The sequence below is a fragment of the Pan troglodytes genome, chromosome 1 (assembly GCF_028858775.2).
Source record: "Pan troglodytes isolate AG18354 chromosome 1, NHGRI_mPanTro3-v2.0_pri, whole genome shotgun sequence".
NCBI classification, from domain to species: domain Eukaryota; kingdom Metazoa; phylum Chordata; class Mammalia; order Primates; family Hominidae; genus Pan; species Pan troglodytes.
Genome location: NC_072398.2, coordinates 170,930,138 through 170,947,941, shown reverse-complemented (window position 1 = coordinate 170,947,941; position 17,804 = coordinate 170,930,138). Strand labels below are relative to the sequence as shown.

The window sequence follows — 17,804 nt, the reverse complement described above, 5'->3', positions numbered from 1 at the left end:
CCGGGTGCTTGGGAATAGTAAATTAGTTAATATCTGTAAAGAGCTCAGAATACTGCCTGGCACATAGTAAATGCTATCCATCTAAGTGTTAGTTCTGAGTACAACTCTCACAGAACCATTAAAGATGATGCGTAGGATGATTTTTTTCATGCCAAGCGGAGAATTTTTGATATGATATGAAGTGAATCAAGCAGGATAATAAAGAGTATAATGATTCTTATTCTATATCTATGCATGAAGGAAAAAAGAGGAAGAAAGGAAAAGAAAACCACTAGTTTTCTTTAGTTGATATTTTTCTTCTTATTTATATTCTCCTGTTTTTCAAAAATTGCTACATCGTTATGCTATTTTTATAATTAGAAAGCTCAATAAAAATTTAAGTAAAGAAAAAAAAGAAAACCTAGACAAACATCTTATCTACACACTTATGAGTCACTTTATCCTTTCTGAGTGTTAGTTTTATCATCTATGCCATGGTGGTAGAAATAACAATGGTATCTACCTCACAGGGTTAATTTCAAAGAGTAAATAATAAAATTTACCTCGAAGCAATCAGTCAATAATAAAGTCTTTTATAACCATAATATTATTACCAAGGCCATTCTTTGGGAGCAAAAACAACAAATATATTAATGCCAGAATCTAAATTAGGTTAAAACATTCAGATAAAAATTCACATTTGATCATTCAAATGGATTATATCACCTCTGCAGATTCACTATCTTTTGCTGTAACCAAGGCCTAAATTCAAGGACTCAGCCAAACTGGAGACTAAGAGGCTTGAGTGACAGCTCAATCTGTGTCACTCATGTTTTGGGAAAGTCACTTTCATTTCTGGTCTTCAGTGTTCAACTAGACCTTGCAGAGTATAGCCTGAGGTCCATAGATAGGCTGTTAACCACTCCAAAATTTGATCCTTTGCATGGTTCTTATGAGCAGAAGATCACAAATCCATAGGCATTCATTTTCTCATATGACTAAAGACTAGCTAGTAGCTCAGTGATTTAGAAAGGGCTATTAAAATTACAAACTAAAAATAGTTATGTTAGAGTGTACTGCAGACTCTAATTCAGTATTTTACTAAAATATCTGGCTGTCACTTAATGCTTGGCAGCATTGCAAAACTCCTACTCTATGTATCTGTTTAATTGCAATTTCAGCAATTTTGGAAATGGTACTTTGTTATCAATGAATCATTAGTTTTGTCTTGATTTAGATCCAGTTTTCAATTGCTGCTTTACTTGCTTTTTAATTACAAACTACTAATCATATAGATTCATCATCATCAAGTTAGTTTGTTATGAATTGTTTGGTTGATTGTTAACAGAGTGCAGTGGTATATATTTCTATCAACAGAGTTTGGGGCCTATAATTTTTTTTTGTAATTAGACATGGTTGCATTGTATTTTTAAAATAATTTCTTTTTGTAATGTAAAAGCAGACAGACTCTTACCCTCCAACATGCCCCAACTTTGCATGTATAGTAACAACACTGAGTATCACTGAGCTAACCACAGGCAGAATAGGTTGACCAACTCCATTGGTTGTCATGACCAACTTCTTTGGTGATCATGACCAACTCCGTTGGTGGTCAGCAAAGATACAATATACAAAATGACCCTGAAGTTCATTTTCAGATTGAAAAAAATTGATTCTTACTTCTATCTCATGCAAAATATATTAATGAACATTTGTACAGTGTGTTTTTGTGTGAACCTATGTTTTTATCTATATTTTCCTAATAAATTATCAAGATAAACGTAGGTATTTTTTGTCACTCACATTGCCATCCAGGAATCTGCTACTGTTTGCCCCTGTTAGTAGTTTCTGGTTGTTTTCTGATTTCTGGTTGTTCTCTGGGTGCTTTTTCTCTTTCACATCATCTGGATTATCATTGGTTTGCTGATCAGTGAAGTTAATGGGAACTGGGGTGTCTCTGCTCATCTGCCTTGCATTATCAGTCATTGGTTTCTGATGCATTGTTTGGGTTTCTGTTTTCAAGCTGTCATTCTCCTTGCTGTGAAGAAAGAATTTTATACTTTGTTACTTACAGGCAGACTCCTCATACACTAGGCTGGCATAAGAACAGAAGGTGTGTTTGGTGTTGTGAACAGTGGTAACTCAGCACAGTGGAATGTGGAAGCATAAACATTGGTTATTTGTCTATGCATCATTGACCATAGAGAGAACATGTTATTAATATTATCTTTGCAGGCTTTATCTTTTTCCTTACCCTCTTCCTCATACTCATAATCTATCCATCTGCTCCCAAACCCTTACTGTAAGCAATGGCCAGTATGAAAAATGAACCCTAAAGGTTATCACATTTCTTACTTGTAAATGTAACAGGTATTTTCAGCCTTAGAAAAGAAAGTCAAAACAGTTTGTCAGCTCCAGTTCTGCTCTATGCCTCTCCCCTTGAGACTTCCTTTTCTCCTGGGAGCCTTTCATTTAAGTTTAATACTAGACAAAAGAAAAAAAAAAACTGTAGGATGATTCAAGGAAATTCAAATAACAAACAAAATTAAAGGTTCAACTTTGTTTAATAACTAAAAGTCCTCACACCTGTAATCCCAGCACTTTGGGAGGCCGAGGCGGGTGGATCATGAGGTCAGGAGTTTGAGACCAACCTGGCCAATACGGTGAAACCCCGTCTCTACTAAAAATACAAAAATCAGCCGGGCGTGGTGGCGCACACCTGTAGTCCCAGCTACTTGGGAGGCTGAGGCAGAAGAATCGCTTGAACCCAGGAGGCGGAGGTTGCAGTAAGCCGAGATCGCACCACTAGACTCCAGCCTGGGTGACACGTCTCTAAAAAAATAAAAAATAAAAAAATAATGGAAAGTCTTACAAATCAAAACAGTAACAAGGTACCATTTTAAACATAGAAGACAGATATAATTCTTACAGTGGGTGACCTGACAAAACATTAGGAGTCAAGAAGCTGAAACTCTGACATTGTAGAACAATGTTAAAGCATGTGTATTAAGGAGAAAAATGCAAAAAAAAAGAAAACTCTAAATATTTAGTAATAGGTGGATGCATTGACTATTTCATTCTTTGCTCGTGATAAAGGGTATGAAGTCATTAAAATAGTTATGAATAATTTAATGATACAAGTAAATGTCCACTTATAAAAGTAAGTGAATATATGATTGTCTCAACTGTGTAAAAGGCATGTATATAACGTGTGTGCCTATTCCATGTAGCAAACAATGTGCCAGAAGTTAACAGTATCTCTGGGTGGTAGAACTCAGCGTATTACATTACACTCTATTACACTATATCATGTCAGATTATACTTCATAGTATTATTGTTCTAAATTTTCTACATAGGAAAATACTATTCTATAATCAGAAAAAATAAGTTTCAAAGTAGCTATGCCTTGTACTACATGGCATTCTATAAATTCTAGCTGTTATTTATAGATACAGTGGAAAAGATCCATTTACAAGCATATCATGTTATCTAAATATAACATTCATTGATTTAAATAATACTTGTTGAACTCCAATACTTGTTGATTTGAATAAGACCAAACCATGGGCAATAATTTGAATATATGTATATTGTTATAGTCATCCTCTTGGTGGTGGTAGCACAAGAAGAAAAGAAGGCCTAGGAAAAAACTCTGATGGATACTACATTTAAAGAGGAAAGATGAGCCTTAAAAAGAGCTTTAAAAAAATTCCCGGTAAAGTAGAAGGGAAATCAGGAGACTAGAAGGAAGACTTGGTAGAAAAGCAAGAGGATGTCTCTAGAGAGAAGACAACAGTATTAAATGCTGCTGAGAAAGGAAATTTCTGAAAAGGGTCCATTGGGTTAGCCATGAAGATGTAGTCAGGAATCTTGGTATAGGGAGTTACAATGAGGTAATGTAGGTGGATGCTAGACTGAAGTGGATTGAAGAAAGAGGGGGGACAAGCAATGTAGACAGGAAGTATAAAGACCTGTCTGAAGAAGTTTGGCTGCAAGAAGGGAGAAAGATGGGGTGATGATTGATGTGGAATATAGGGTTTCAGATAAGACTTTGTTATCATGTTCAAAGATGTTAGGGAGTTTAGCCTGTTGAAATGCCAATGGTGAATAGCCAGTTGAACTGCAGAAAAGGAGAGGATATCATTGATGATATAAGATGAACCTTGACAAAGGGAAATGGAAGTCATTGAGAGGACAGACACAGAAGGGAAACCTCAGGGTTAAGGTTGTAGAAAAATAGGTAAGGATGTAGGCAAATTAGTACATTTGATGACAAGATGTTGATCAAATTGCTGACAGCTTGAATTTTCTCTGACAACAAGGTGTGGTTACCTTGGGTCTCATCGGGGAAATGATGGGGTAGAAAGTCTGAATTAAGGGCAGATGGTTTGGGACAGCTGCTATGAAGAGTGGAAGAGGGGTGATCAGAAAAATAAGACAGGTTGGCTGGGCCAACTGAGTGGCCAGTTAAGGTTAAAGACCATTGATTTTTGTGAAATCAATTTGAGAGGGTGAATGGCACTTCACCCAGTAGTCCTCGCAGACATGCAGAGAAGGCAGACAGTGAGGCTCACACAGAACTGGGGCTTTGCCAGACAAACACACTCAAATGATAATAGTGCAAGACGGGAGTATGAGAAGGAGAGTGTATATTTGACAAATAGTTTTTTGCAGTGAGAGAAGACATATATGTTCCCTGCCTTCAAGAAATTTAAATTTCATTTGGTTGTCCAAAAATAATGCAAACAATAAAGCTAACAACTGGTAAAACTATATTGTAGAAATCAGGGTAGTGATTACCTTTGAGGGGAGATGTATAGCCCAGAAGAAAGCATAACGGGGTTTCTGGGATGCTGGTACTATTTTGTTTCTTGATCTGGGTGTTTATTGCATGAGTATATCACATTTGTGAGAACTCAGTGAGTGGTAGACTTATGATGTATACCTTTATGTAAATATAGGTATGTTGTATCTCTATAAAGTATTAAATTGGTATAAAATTTACATAAGTAATATGAAACATACCCAGTTAGCATATAAATAAATGCCAAATGAACATTACAAAGATTCAGTACTATTTGAAGTTCATAAGAAACAGAAATAACTATGGTTTGCAATGGTTACATAAATAATATTATTGCTGAACATTTAACATGACAGCCACGCTATACTTATTTATATACATTAGATTATATATTTCTTAAATCAACCATATAGTCAGGTATTCCTATTATTATTATTTTAGAATGAAGAAATTAAGGCCAGGAAAGTTGATGTGATTGGCCTAATTCTATTTACATGGCTTTTCAGTAGTGGAGCCAGGATTTAAACCTGTCTACTTCATTGCACAGACTCAGATCCTATTGGCAGTAGAGTCAGAGGAAGGTCCATGGAAGTTTGGGATTATGTGAGGAGCTGAAAGTACAGGAGCAGGTAACCAAAGTAGGAAATGCAGGATTTGAAGGCAAAAATGGTCTTTTGGCAGGGAGTTAACTCTTTTGGATAAAGGCAGGGACAATGGATTATCTTTGCTTTAATCACCTTTGAAATCCTTTTGTGGGCAGTGTCAGGACAGAATTGCTTGAGAAATGTAAAATGTATCTGCCTATCTTTTAAAACAGTCCCTGTAGATGTAAAACCAAAAATAACCTGTTAAATCTGTTTCAAGTAAAAGCTGTATTTAAAAAAAAATACATAGCGCTTTGAAAATTATCAAGAAAATGACTCTCTAGCTGAGAAACGGCATGTGTCTGTGGTTAGCACAAACAATTTGTCAACACGCATTGGTTGTTATGTTGTTCACAAACTCACAGTTCTTCCTCCTAGGCTTGTGTACCATCTACCTACATTACTGAAAATAGACATTTGCCATTTCAAAAGAAGGGGGGAAAAACGCCATCAATACTATCTTGGAAGCAAGACACAGCTAGCTTCCGCATATGTACTTCTGACCTCAGCTGCTGCTCTGGGGGTGCCGTGAAGAGTTTAGTGTCATCCAGGAATGAGAGCAATTAGAGAGGATTACTGTGTTCCTGGATGATAAATAAATGAGGAGAAAACTGTCCAGTCGTTCCCTCTCTCACTGGGCTCTTTCTGCAAACCAGCCCATTAGAGTCACCCTCCATTAGAGCACAGAGTCTCAGGGTTAGAAAGAAACATTGCAAAGGCGTCTAGTAGCATCCTCTGCCCAAAGCAAGGTAGGGATCCCCCGCTGGCCCCACCTCCCATGTAACTCCAACTCACCAGATCTCACATTTGATTTGGATTACACCCCTGCCGAGAACATAAAATCTCAAATGAAGGACCCAGGGGGCTCAGCAAAAGGTCACCAGATGCCATCTTAAAGGTCTGCCAGCCTTGGCAGCGACTCAATGCCACCAATTTCCAACTGTGCGCCATCTAACAGGCCCTAAACCCTCTGGAGAAGACAGCCTAGAGTGTGCCAACACAGTGAATGGGGATCTAATTTCAGTAAATGAAAGCATGTTCTTATTTGTAAGTAATAAGAGATAATCAAGACAACCAGACTTTTCTCTTTTTAAAAAGACAATAAAAAATAAAATCGGAAATGGGAGGGGAGTACAGCTGAAAAAGCTCACCAAACTCCACAGGGAAGCTGAAATGTGAAGCCTGTGCTAATGTAGCTAATGCTATTGTGTCGAAGTATGAAGGTTTTTTGTTTCTTTTTCTTTTCTTTTTTTTTTTTTATGTCATGGAACCATACCATGTACTATTATCATAGAAATTTAGTCTTCGAAAAGATCATAAAAATATGTTCATTCAACTCCTGAACCTATACTTGAATCATTTCTTTATCAATGTAATTATTTTAGCTAATATGTTCTATCTAAATGCTTATGTGTGTCAGTCACCACACATAAATTCTTTCATGTTGTGTGACTTTGGGAATATCTGATTTTCAGGTTCTCAGCTGTGAGATGAGAAAAAATAATCCTTATCAAGATAAAATGTATAAAATATTGAGCACCAAGCCCGGTGTTCCTCCAGCAGCCCTCGACAAATAGTAATTTTATGTTAATCATAACTTAAAGTGCTAGCTCCTTTATACACACACTCCTCATCACTCAGGTACAAAGGGATGCTTCTTTCTCTGGAATCCCAAAACTTCCTTTATTGACAGACAAAACTAAAGTTCAAAAAGTAAAGGTTTTGTAGTAGATAGGAACTCAAGAAAATCTATTTAAATAGATAAAAAGAGAGATAATTAATGCAATCTATCTGGCCACCTTGTTATTTACCAATCACAGTAAATACAAATTTTAGAAATCACCCCCCTTTAAAAAACAAAGATTAATTAGTATTAAAAATCTATTCTGATAAAGCAATCACATTCCTCAATTGTGATTAAAAGAAAAACAACCCAAACATTGTTGCATCACGATGTCCTCAGGTGGATTACACCCAAGAGCTTTACAGACAGTGCAGCTTTACCAGTCTGGAGCCAATGTTTATTGGCTAAAATGTAAATCTGGGAACCAATCTTTAATGACTTGAAATGTAATGTCTTTTGCACTTGCATTCTCTCCTATTTCGCTTTTGCATGTCTAAGCAAAATGACTGTGCAACTGCCTGGCCTCTTCACCAATGATCTCTGTGCTGTAGGGCACAGTTTCTGAGCCAGGTCTTCTATCCATACTCTGAGAGGATGCAGCATAAACAGTTCTGTCTCTGCATCATGTCTGGATGCATCCACATGGTCTATGGGAACGAGGAGCAATCATTATTGCTACGTTATTTTGTTTAATCAGGTTGAACTAAATCAGGAATATATAAAAAGATGATGGATTTAAAAAATACTCTATCAATATAAATTTCTTATCTCAAAATCTTAGCTGGCGAAACTAAAGGTGGCCAAATATCATTTAATCTCTTTATACAAAGCTTCCATATACACACATGAGAAGTTTTATTTTGTTTCTAAAACAAAGATTGATTGTAATCAACCTTTCTAATCTCTTAGAAAAATTTCCAATTGACAAAATAACACAGATACCTTTACAGGCCAATACTTCTATCTCTACACCAACATTTTAAATGTCTAATGGTATTTCATTATATAGATATAAAATAGCTTATTTAATTTTTCCTATATTGTTGAACATTAATTTGATTTCCAAATTTTCATTAATTTCAATGTTGCTGCTCTGCTGGAGATGTTTCTTTTGCACCTATATCCTCACCATCCTTCTCAACCCCAGGAAATTGACCTCTGTGGACTTACTCTATCAATGGTGCCCATGAGGCCAGGCATAGTGGCTCACACGTATAATCTCATACTTTGGGAGGCCTAGGTAAGAAGATCACTTGAAGCCAGGAGCTCCAGACCAGCCTGGACAACATGGCCAAACCCCATCTCTACCAAAAAAAAAAAAAAAAAAATAGCTGGGCTTTGTGGTGCACACCTGTAGTTCCAGCTACTTGGGAAGCTGAGGCAGGAGGATTGCTTGAGCCCAGGAGTTCCAGGCTGCAATGAGCTACAATCCCTCCATTGTACTCCAGCCTGGGTGATGGACAGAGATCCTGTCTCTAAGAAAAGCAGTGCCTATGTCTTATGATTCTAGGTGGTTTGGGCCAATGGGTAGCCCTGGCAGGAGGAGGTTCCCTCCCTGCAAGGTTGACTCAGGCTACCTGTGTCTCTTGACCAAAGGTCACTGCTTTTCTCAAGATGGCCCGAGCGGCAGAATGCTTCCTTTATTTAGTTTCGGTAACATTCCCCTCCTCTCCTCTCTTCAGACCTAGTGCTCCTACCAACCTTGCAGCTGCTAGCCGATGATTCCTGCACCATAACTTGCAGTTCTCTTAATCTCAGCATATATCTTTGTAATTAGTCCTTTTTAACTAAAGCCATCCTTGTTTGAGTGTATAATCTGTTTCCTATTGGGACCCAGACACAACACACATTTTTGTGTAAATCTTCGAAACCAAATCATTATACCCATCCATAATCATTTCCACAGAACTGATTCATAGATACAGATCTTATGCCAAAGTACATATACTTTTAAGGCTTTCAATAAGTATACTTTAAAAAACACAGTATCATATGAGTATTTTCTCTAAACACCTGCCAGCACTGGGTATCTCCATTATAAAACATTCCTAATTTGATTTGTAAAAAATAATGTCTCATTACTGTTTACATTTCTTTTATTATCCTGCAGGTTGAATATACCCCCACATATCTGTTGTTCCTTTTTATTTCTTCTATTTCCTGTCTAGGTCTATTGCCAATTATTGAAATGAGGCTGTTCATCTTTTTCCCATTGATTTGGAAAAGCCTTTATGCATGTAGGAGTTAATTATTTTTCTGTCACATATGTTGTAAACAGTATTTTGTTTTTGACTTTGACTTTGTATTATATTTTTTAAACTATATAGAATTCAAATGGCAAAAATAACTGTTACCTCATAGTCTCAATATTTGGGATCAACGGACACTTATAAGTTTTCTAAAACATCTATTTAACATTTGTTTCATAATGCCCTGTATTCTTATTTACAGACTTATGACCAGAACAACAGTATATTATGCTTCTTTATACTTCTCACAGTGCCTAAAACAAACACAAAAACAAACAAAAACAAACAAAAATTATTCCAGGATATTAATACAGAAGCAGTTTAATGCAGTGGAAAGGGCTTAATAGAAGTATGATTTTAGCATACTACTTTATTATTTTGAACTTGTAAAAATGAAGATAAGTATCTTCTGTGATGTTATTGTTCAGTTTTAATGAGAGATTGAGTTCATAGATATTCAGCTATTGTGTAGATTGTATAGTGAGAAAAGTAGTAAACAAAGATAAGGCTTATTGATCAGTTGTTTCTAAAAAATAATAATTGGGATACTTGAATTTTTCAATCACAAAATTTATCCATACTTTATGTATGGACTATCATTGTTCAGTGCTTCCATCTCCTGCCTGGATTATCATAATAACTCTCCAAATGTTTTCTCTCTTTTTATTTGTGTCACTCCCAAGTTACTCACCACTTAACAGACAGAAGCAGCCTTTAGAAAACATAAATACAATGTGAGCAGCATTGCTCTCAATTTTCCAATGGTTTCCCATTCTACATGGAACAAAATCCAAAGTTCCTACTATGGCCCTACTGGCTTCTCTGACCTTATTTCCTGCTCCTCTCCCCATTCCCCACCGTGCTCCACAAAAAATGGCTTTCCTGCTCTTTCTTAAGCATACCAAGAGGCTTTGTTCTGACTATTCTGTCTCCTTAGAATGCTCTTTCATCAGATATTTACATGATTTACTTTCTCTGTAGGTCTGTGGAGTCACTAGGATGGAGGCGAGTACCTGTGGTATCACTTGGTGCAAGCTGGACCTCAGTGGCAGAAAAGCAGCAGGTATATGGGTTCCCTGATCCTGAGCACTGTGCTCCTGGTGAGGGATGGTGTTCTGGTTTTTATGAGTGTGATGGCCAGTACTGAGTGTCAACTCGATAGGATTGATGGATGCAAATTATTGATCCTGGGTGTGTCTGTGAGGGTGTTGCCAAAGGAGGTTAACATTTGAGTCAGTGGGCTGGGAAAGGCAGACCCACCCTCAATCTGGGTGGCACCATCTAATCAGCTGCCAGTGCAGCTAGAATATAAAGCAGGCAGAAAAATGTGAAAAGGCTAGACTGGCCTAGCCTCCCAGCCTACATCTTTTTCCTGTGCTGGATGCTTCCTGACCTCCAACATTGAACTCCAAGTTGTTCAGTTTTGGGACTCAGACTGGCTCTCCTTGTTCTTCACCTTGTGATGGCCTATTGTGGAACTTTGTGATTGTGTGAGTTAATACTTAATAAACTCCCCTTTATATATTATATATATATTTTATATATAATATATAAATTATATATAATATATATACTATATATGTAATATATGTAATATATAATATATATATACACACACAATATCACAACAAAGTGATTCACATACTTTTTTTGGTTTCATGGTGCACATAAAAGTTATGTTTACACTATACTGTAGTCTATTATGTGTGCAATAGCATTGTCTAAAAAAATGCACATACCTTAATTAAAAATAGTTTATTGCTAAAATATGCTAATAATCATCATTATATATATTTTATATATATAAAACTAATAGGATATATATATCATATATAATATATATGTCCTATATATAATATATATCCTATATATAAATATATATTATATATTTTATATATTAAATATATAATTATATATATAAAATATATATTTATATATATAATTATATATTTAATATATATAATATATATTATATATAATATATATTTTATATATTATATATAATATATATAAAAATAATATATTTTTATATATTAAATATAATTATATATTTATATATTTATTATATATAAATATATATTTATTCTAAATATATATTCTAAATATATAATATTTTATATTATATAATATATAATATAAAATAAATAATAAATATATAATATATAAATAAATATTTATTATAAAATACATATAAATATTTAAATATTTTATATATATTTTATATATAAAATATATATATTTAATATATAAAATATATATATTTAATATATATAATATATAAAATATATATTAAATATATATATTTAATATATATATTTAATAATATATAAAATATATATTATTTATATATATCTTATTTGTTCTGCCCCCTAGAGAACCCTGACTAATACAAGGAGGCAAGCATGAGGCAACCTTATACAAAAAGAAAAAAAAATTACCTGGGCTCCAGGCGGTCAACTTAAGTGCCATCGGTTTGTAACAGTAAATGAGAATGTCAGATGCCCAATATTGGGCAAACTTGAGACCTGTGAATAGTTGCAGCCTCTTTTTCTTGAGCAGGGGAGGGAAGAAGATACTATTAGCTTCATGGAGAGTTTAAATCTGGTAGAGCCATAAGCACACGGAGGAAGGCTGGGTTAGTCTTAGCTCACTGGTAGCTAACCTGGGATAATTCTCATTGCATAATTCTAGCTGCTTATCTCTGCACTGTCTCAGTTCAAATGTCTCTTGCTCAGAGACAGCTTCTGGGACCCTTTAAGAGCTGATAGACCCTTATGTTCCTTTATTTTTCCTTATTGCACTATCCCTGCATGAACAATCATTGTTTATCTGTCTATTATGTGTTTCCCATCACTAGAACTTCAGGTACACTTCTGTGTCTCCATGGCTTGGCACTCAGTAGGTGCTCAGTTAATATTTGTGAAAAGGAAGTTGATGGAATTCCATATATACATTAATTTCTAAAACCATTAACTTTAACACTTAAAGGAGTTTAAGACAAGTCACAAAGAATTTATTAATATAAATGGTTTTGGAGGATTCAAAAATGACAGAATATGGGCTTTAGGAGAGTCACATGGGAAAATACCAGAACTTTGCATATCTTGGGTATAAATATCAATGCAAATTACAGGTATAGCTCAGTGATTTGTGGTTTAGTTCCAGAGAGCTGCAATAAAGCAAATATCACAATAAAGTGATTCACATAATTTTTTTGGTTTCACGGTGCACATAAAAGTTATATTTACACTATACTGTAGTCTCTTATGTGTGCAATACAATAGTCTAAAAAACAATGCACATACCTTAATTAAAAATACTTTGTTGTTAAAATATGCTAATAATCATCTGTGAGCCTTTAGCAAGTCCTCATCTTTTTGATAGTGGAGGGGCTTGCCTCGATGATACCTGCTGACTAATGAGGTTGGTAGTTGCTGTAGGTTGCAGTGGTTGTGCAATTTCTTAAGACAGCAATAAAGTTTGCTGCATCCATTGACTCATCATTTTACAAAAGATTTCTCTGTAACATATGATGCTGTTTGATAGCATTTTACCCACAGGGAAACTTCTTTCACAATTGGAATCAATCCTCTCAATTACTGCCACAGCTTTATCAACTAAGTTTATATGATATTCTAAATCGTTTGTTGTCAATTCAACAATGTTCACAGCATCTTCACCAGGAGAATTGATTCTATCTCAAAAAACCACTTTCTTTGCTTATCTACAAGAAGCAACTCCTTATCTATTTGAGTTTTATCATGAGATTGCAGAAATTCAGTCACATCTTCAGGCTTCACTTCTAATTCTAGTTCTCTTATTATTTTCACCACACCTGCGGTGATTCCTCCACTGAAGTCTTGGAACCCTCAAAGTCATCCATGAGGGTTGGAATCAACTTATTCCAAACTCTTGTTAATGTTGCTATTTTGACATCCTCCCATGAATCACAAATGTTCTTTTTTTTAAAAAATTTAAGTTCTGGGATACATGTGCAGAATGTGCAGGTTTGTTATATAGGTATACACATGCCATGGTGGTTTGCTGCACCCATCAACCTGTCACCTACATTAGGTATTTCTTCTAATGCTAACCCTCCCCTTCCCCCAACCCCCCACTGACAAGCCCTGGTGTGTGATGTTCCTCTCCCTGTGTCCATGTGTTTTCATTGTTCACCTCCCACTTATAAGTGAGAACATGTGGTGTTTGGTTTTCTCTTCCTGTGTTAGTTTGCTGAGAATGATGGTTTCCAGCTTCATCCATGTCCCTGCAAAGGACATGAACTCATCCCTTTTAATGGCTGCATAATATTTCATGGTGTATATGTGCCACATTTTCTTTATCCAGTCTACTATTGATTGGCATTTGAGTTGGTTCCAAGTCTTGCTATTGTGAACAGTGCTGCAATAAACATACGTGTGCATGTGTCTTTATAGTAGAATGATTTATAATCCTTTGGAATGGGATTGCTGGGTCAAATGGTATTTCTGGTTCTAAATCCTTGAGGAATCACCACACTGTCTTCCACAATGGTTGAACTAATTTACACTCCCACCAACAGTGTAAAAGCGTTCCTATTTCTCTACATCTTCACCAGCATCTGTTGTTTCCTGACATTTCAATGATTGCCATTCTAACTGGTGTGATATAGTATCTCATTCCTGACATTTCAATGATTGCCATTCTAACTGGTGTGATATAGTATCTCATTACGGTTTTGATTTGCATTCCTCTAATGACCAGAGATGGTGAGCTTTTTTTCACATGTTTGTTGGCCACATAAATGTCTTCTTTTGAGAAGTGTCTGTTCATATCTTTTGCCCACTTTTTGATGGGGTTTTTTTTTTGGTAAATTTATTTAAGTCCCTTGTAGATTCTGGACATTAGCCCTTTGTCAGATATATAGATCGCAAAAATTTTCTCCCTTTCTGTAGGTTGCCTGTTCACTCTGATGATAGTTTCTTTTGCTGTGCAGAAGCTCTTTAATTTAATTATATCCCATTTCTCAATTTTGGCTTTTGTTGTAATTGCTTTTGGTAGTTTAGTCATGAAGTCTTTGCCTATGCCTCTGTTCTGAAGGGTATTGCCTAGGTTTTCTTCCAGGGTTTTTTTGGTTTTATGTTTTACATTTAAGTCTTTAATCCATCTTGAGTTAATTTTTGTATAAGGTATAAGGAAGGGGCCCAGTTTCTGTTTTCAGCACATGGCTAGCCAGTTTTCCCAGCACCATCTATTAAATAGGAAATCTTTTCCTCATTGCTTGTTTTTGTCAGGTTTGTTGAAGATCGGATGGTTGTAGATGTGTGGTGTTATTTCTGAGGCCTCTGTTCTGGTCAATGGATATTTCATAATGCCCTCTTCTGCCCCCACCTTTAGCATGCCAGGGCGCCTCCTAAAATGTGGCATCCAGAATGAAGTGTGCAGTACTCCACTGAGTTCTGTGTAGAGTGAGCCTCCACATCTCTCTGTCTGAATACCCTTGACTCATGCTAAGCTCAAACACAGGCAATACCCAAACATTTATTCCATATAACCATTTCCATGTACACTTCTCCAAAGATAGCCTTTGCATATATTTCTGTTTATTTAATCTTGTTGGTTTTAGCTTATTTCCCTGCCAAGGCTTCTCAGCTTTCTGCTACCTATGGGTTTACAAAAACAATTTGTCTATCTTCCTTTGACTGTGTATTAAAAACTGTTGAATAAGAGCAGGGTCACACACACAAATCCTCCCCACCTCCAGCAAGTTGTGATTATATCAATTGTTCCATCACCACTTTGTTGATGTATCACCTATCTCAACACCATCCAGTCTAGAGTTCTCTGCCTTGTTTCATGCCTTTGTGAAAAAGTTGTGCCCAATGACTCACCAAAATCAACACATACTGTCTTTATCATTCTCTTCATTTGGGCTGCAGTAATCTTGTCAATGATGAGAATGGAACAGTTTGGCATAATCTATTTTTAGTCAATGCATACTTACTCTTGGTGTTTTATTTTCACAACTAATATATTTAATTCTTTGGCCTACAGTTTTGGCAGGGATTGTCCACAAGCCTCTGACTCTGTGATATTATTACTAGCTCCTATCTCCTTTTTGAAAATGAGAATATTTGTCTCCTGTCACATGGCATGTTACTCATCAGGATTGCATAGTAACATCTGGATGTTATTTTAACAGCATGGGCCTTTAGATTTGGATTTATTTAAAGCAACTAAGTATTATCTTTCTAGATTTTTATTTTTCTTGGCAGCCATGTCACTCTAATTTATTTAATAGGCTTTTACCATGTACAATATTTTATCCTCTGCGCTGCGGATATAGTTGTGCATATATAATTTACAGTAAATTGGGGAGACAGAAATGCATAGGAAGTTGTAAGCATGTACTATTCCTTACGGGTGTTACAGGAGCCCCCAGGTGGGGCAGGCAAATGTGGGTCTGGTGGTGGCAGCACGTCATTAAATTTTTATTTTAGAAAGATCACCCTGGCCATACTGGAGAATGGGGCTTCTCAAACTGGAATGTGTGGAGGAGTCACCTGAAAATTCAGGTTTAAAGTAAGATTCTTACTCAATATATCAGGAAGGGAGCTGAGGTTCTGTTTCTAACAAGTTCCCAGCTAAGACTGATGCTGGGGATGCATGGACTACACATTCAGGAGCAAAACTGCAGAGAGTCAAGTAGAGTGTGTGAAGATTAGAGACAGGGAACTATGTTGGGAGGCGGTTACAGTGACCTAGGAGGAAGATCATGATGGCACAAATAAGGGGAAACCTGTTTCACTCCTTGAAGCCCAAACATTAGTCTCTTTTTCTCTTTTGTGAAATATATGTATACTAAATATAAGTATTTTTCTTTGATCTGTGAGCAATTACACAGGTTAACTTAAGGAAAGAGGGAAGGAGGGCTCCATTCCAGTCTTAGTTCTTAATAACCAACCTGGAACTTCAGGGGCTTGCTTTAAGACCACTGAGGCCTTAGTTATCTCACCTCATCTGTAAAATGGGAGTCTGGTTGTTATGGGTTGAACTGTGGCCCTGCCAAGATTCCTGTGGTGATATTCTAACCCCCATACCTCAGTATATGACCTTATTTGGAAATACGGTTATTACAAATGTAATGAGCTGAGATTAGATCATATTGGATTAGGGTGGGCCCCTAATGTAATTGACTGATGTCTTTATAAAAAGGGGCAATTTGGACACAGATGCAGATGCAGGGAGAAAGCCATGTGAAGCTTGGAGATATGCTGCCACAAGCCAAGGAACTGCGAGAACAAGGGGAGGCCTAGAACACATAGGTCTTTCCCTGGCACCTTCATAGGGATCACAGCTCTATGGACAATTTGACTTCAGACCTCTGGCCTCTAGACCTTGAGACCATGAACTTCTGTTGTTCTAAGCCACCCAGTTTGTGGTACACTATTACAGCAGCCCTAGCAAGCTAATATAGTGGGCTGCATCTAAAAGGCTACCTTCAAGTCTGTCATACCATCCCATCATCAACACATGTCTTGCAGGAAATCTGAGCTAAATGTGGTTATACAGAAGATTTCTCTTTTTCTATCCATTATTGATCCATGATTTTCTTTTAATTCAAATTTTCATTTTGGAGAAGCCTTTATTTTTTGATGTTTACTTATGCTGCTTAAGTGGATTTTTATTAATGGATTCAACTTATTCAATCCAAAGAAAACAGCATTTTGAGGCCCTGGTTTATGAGTATAAACACTTTTTGGAAGACAGATTCTGCAGCATGAATGACATGATAGTGGCGGCACTTTCCTTACCTGAGCAACAAGAAGCATTTAAGAATTATTTATTTTTAAACATACAAGAATATTTTAGCAATGCACATCAATTATCCTATGTCATCCCAGCAACAGTAACATGAAGTCTATAGGAAACACAACAAACAAGCAAAATATCCATCTTACTACCTAAAAAAATACCAATTGTTATACTATAATAGGAGAGATAGAACTGCATATTTTATTTTACAATTAATTTAGCTGATTTAATGTGCTCTTTTATTTCTTGGTTCCTGAAGGTTAGAAAACAAAATGGGGAAAGGCACCTTCCTATAAGATAAAGCTAACTTTTCACTATTTTAAAAATTAAATACTACTCCTTGCTTTCTGTTTAAAAACATATTAAGCTCCCTACCCTTGGAAAAAGCAAGGAGTTTGGGAGAGAATAAGGCTAAACAAATAACCTAAATAAGGAATGGAATTAGTAATAATATAGTTTTCCAGGTAGGAGATCTGAGCCAGGTGTCCAAACTAATTCTATTTACTTTTCTTGACAGTGACAGGGATTTGACATATCTCAAAATAATCGCTTATGATATCACAGTGTCTTAGTTTCCTCATCTACAAAACAGACATAAACTGTGTCCTAGGCATAGAATATAAAAGGGACATCAAACATTTCAGAGAAAGAGGTTCGATTTTTTGTTACATTTTTAATATCTATAGAAAGACTTCTATAATAATAGCAG

General features: G+C 35.9%; 1 protein-coding gene across 2 annotated transcripts in view; it reads right to left on the bottom strand.

Annotated features, from left to right (window-relative positions):
• Positions 1–17,804, bottom strand: part of C1H1orf87 (chromosome 1 C1orf87 homolog) — an 82,310-nt gene that overhangs the window by 61,917 nt on the left and 2,589 nt on the right. For both annotated transcript variants that reach the window (NM_001280395.1, XM_009458582.3), the window contains 1 exon segment: positions 1,783–2,017. In NM_001280395.1, the coding sequence (NP_001267324.1) occupies positions 1,783–2,017 (235 nt within the window).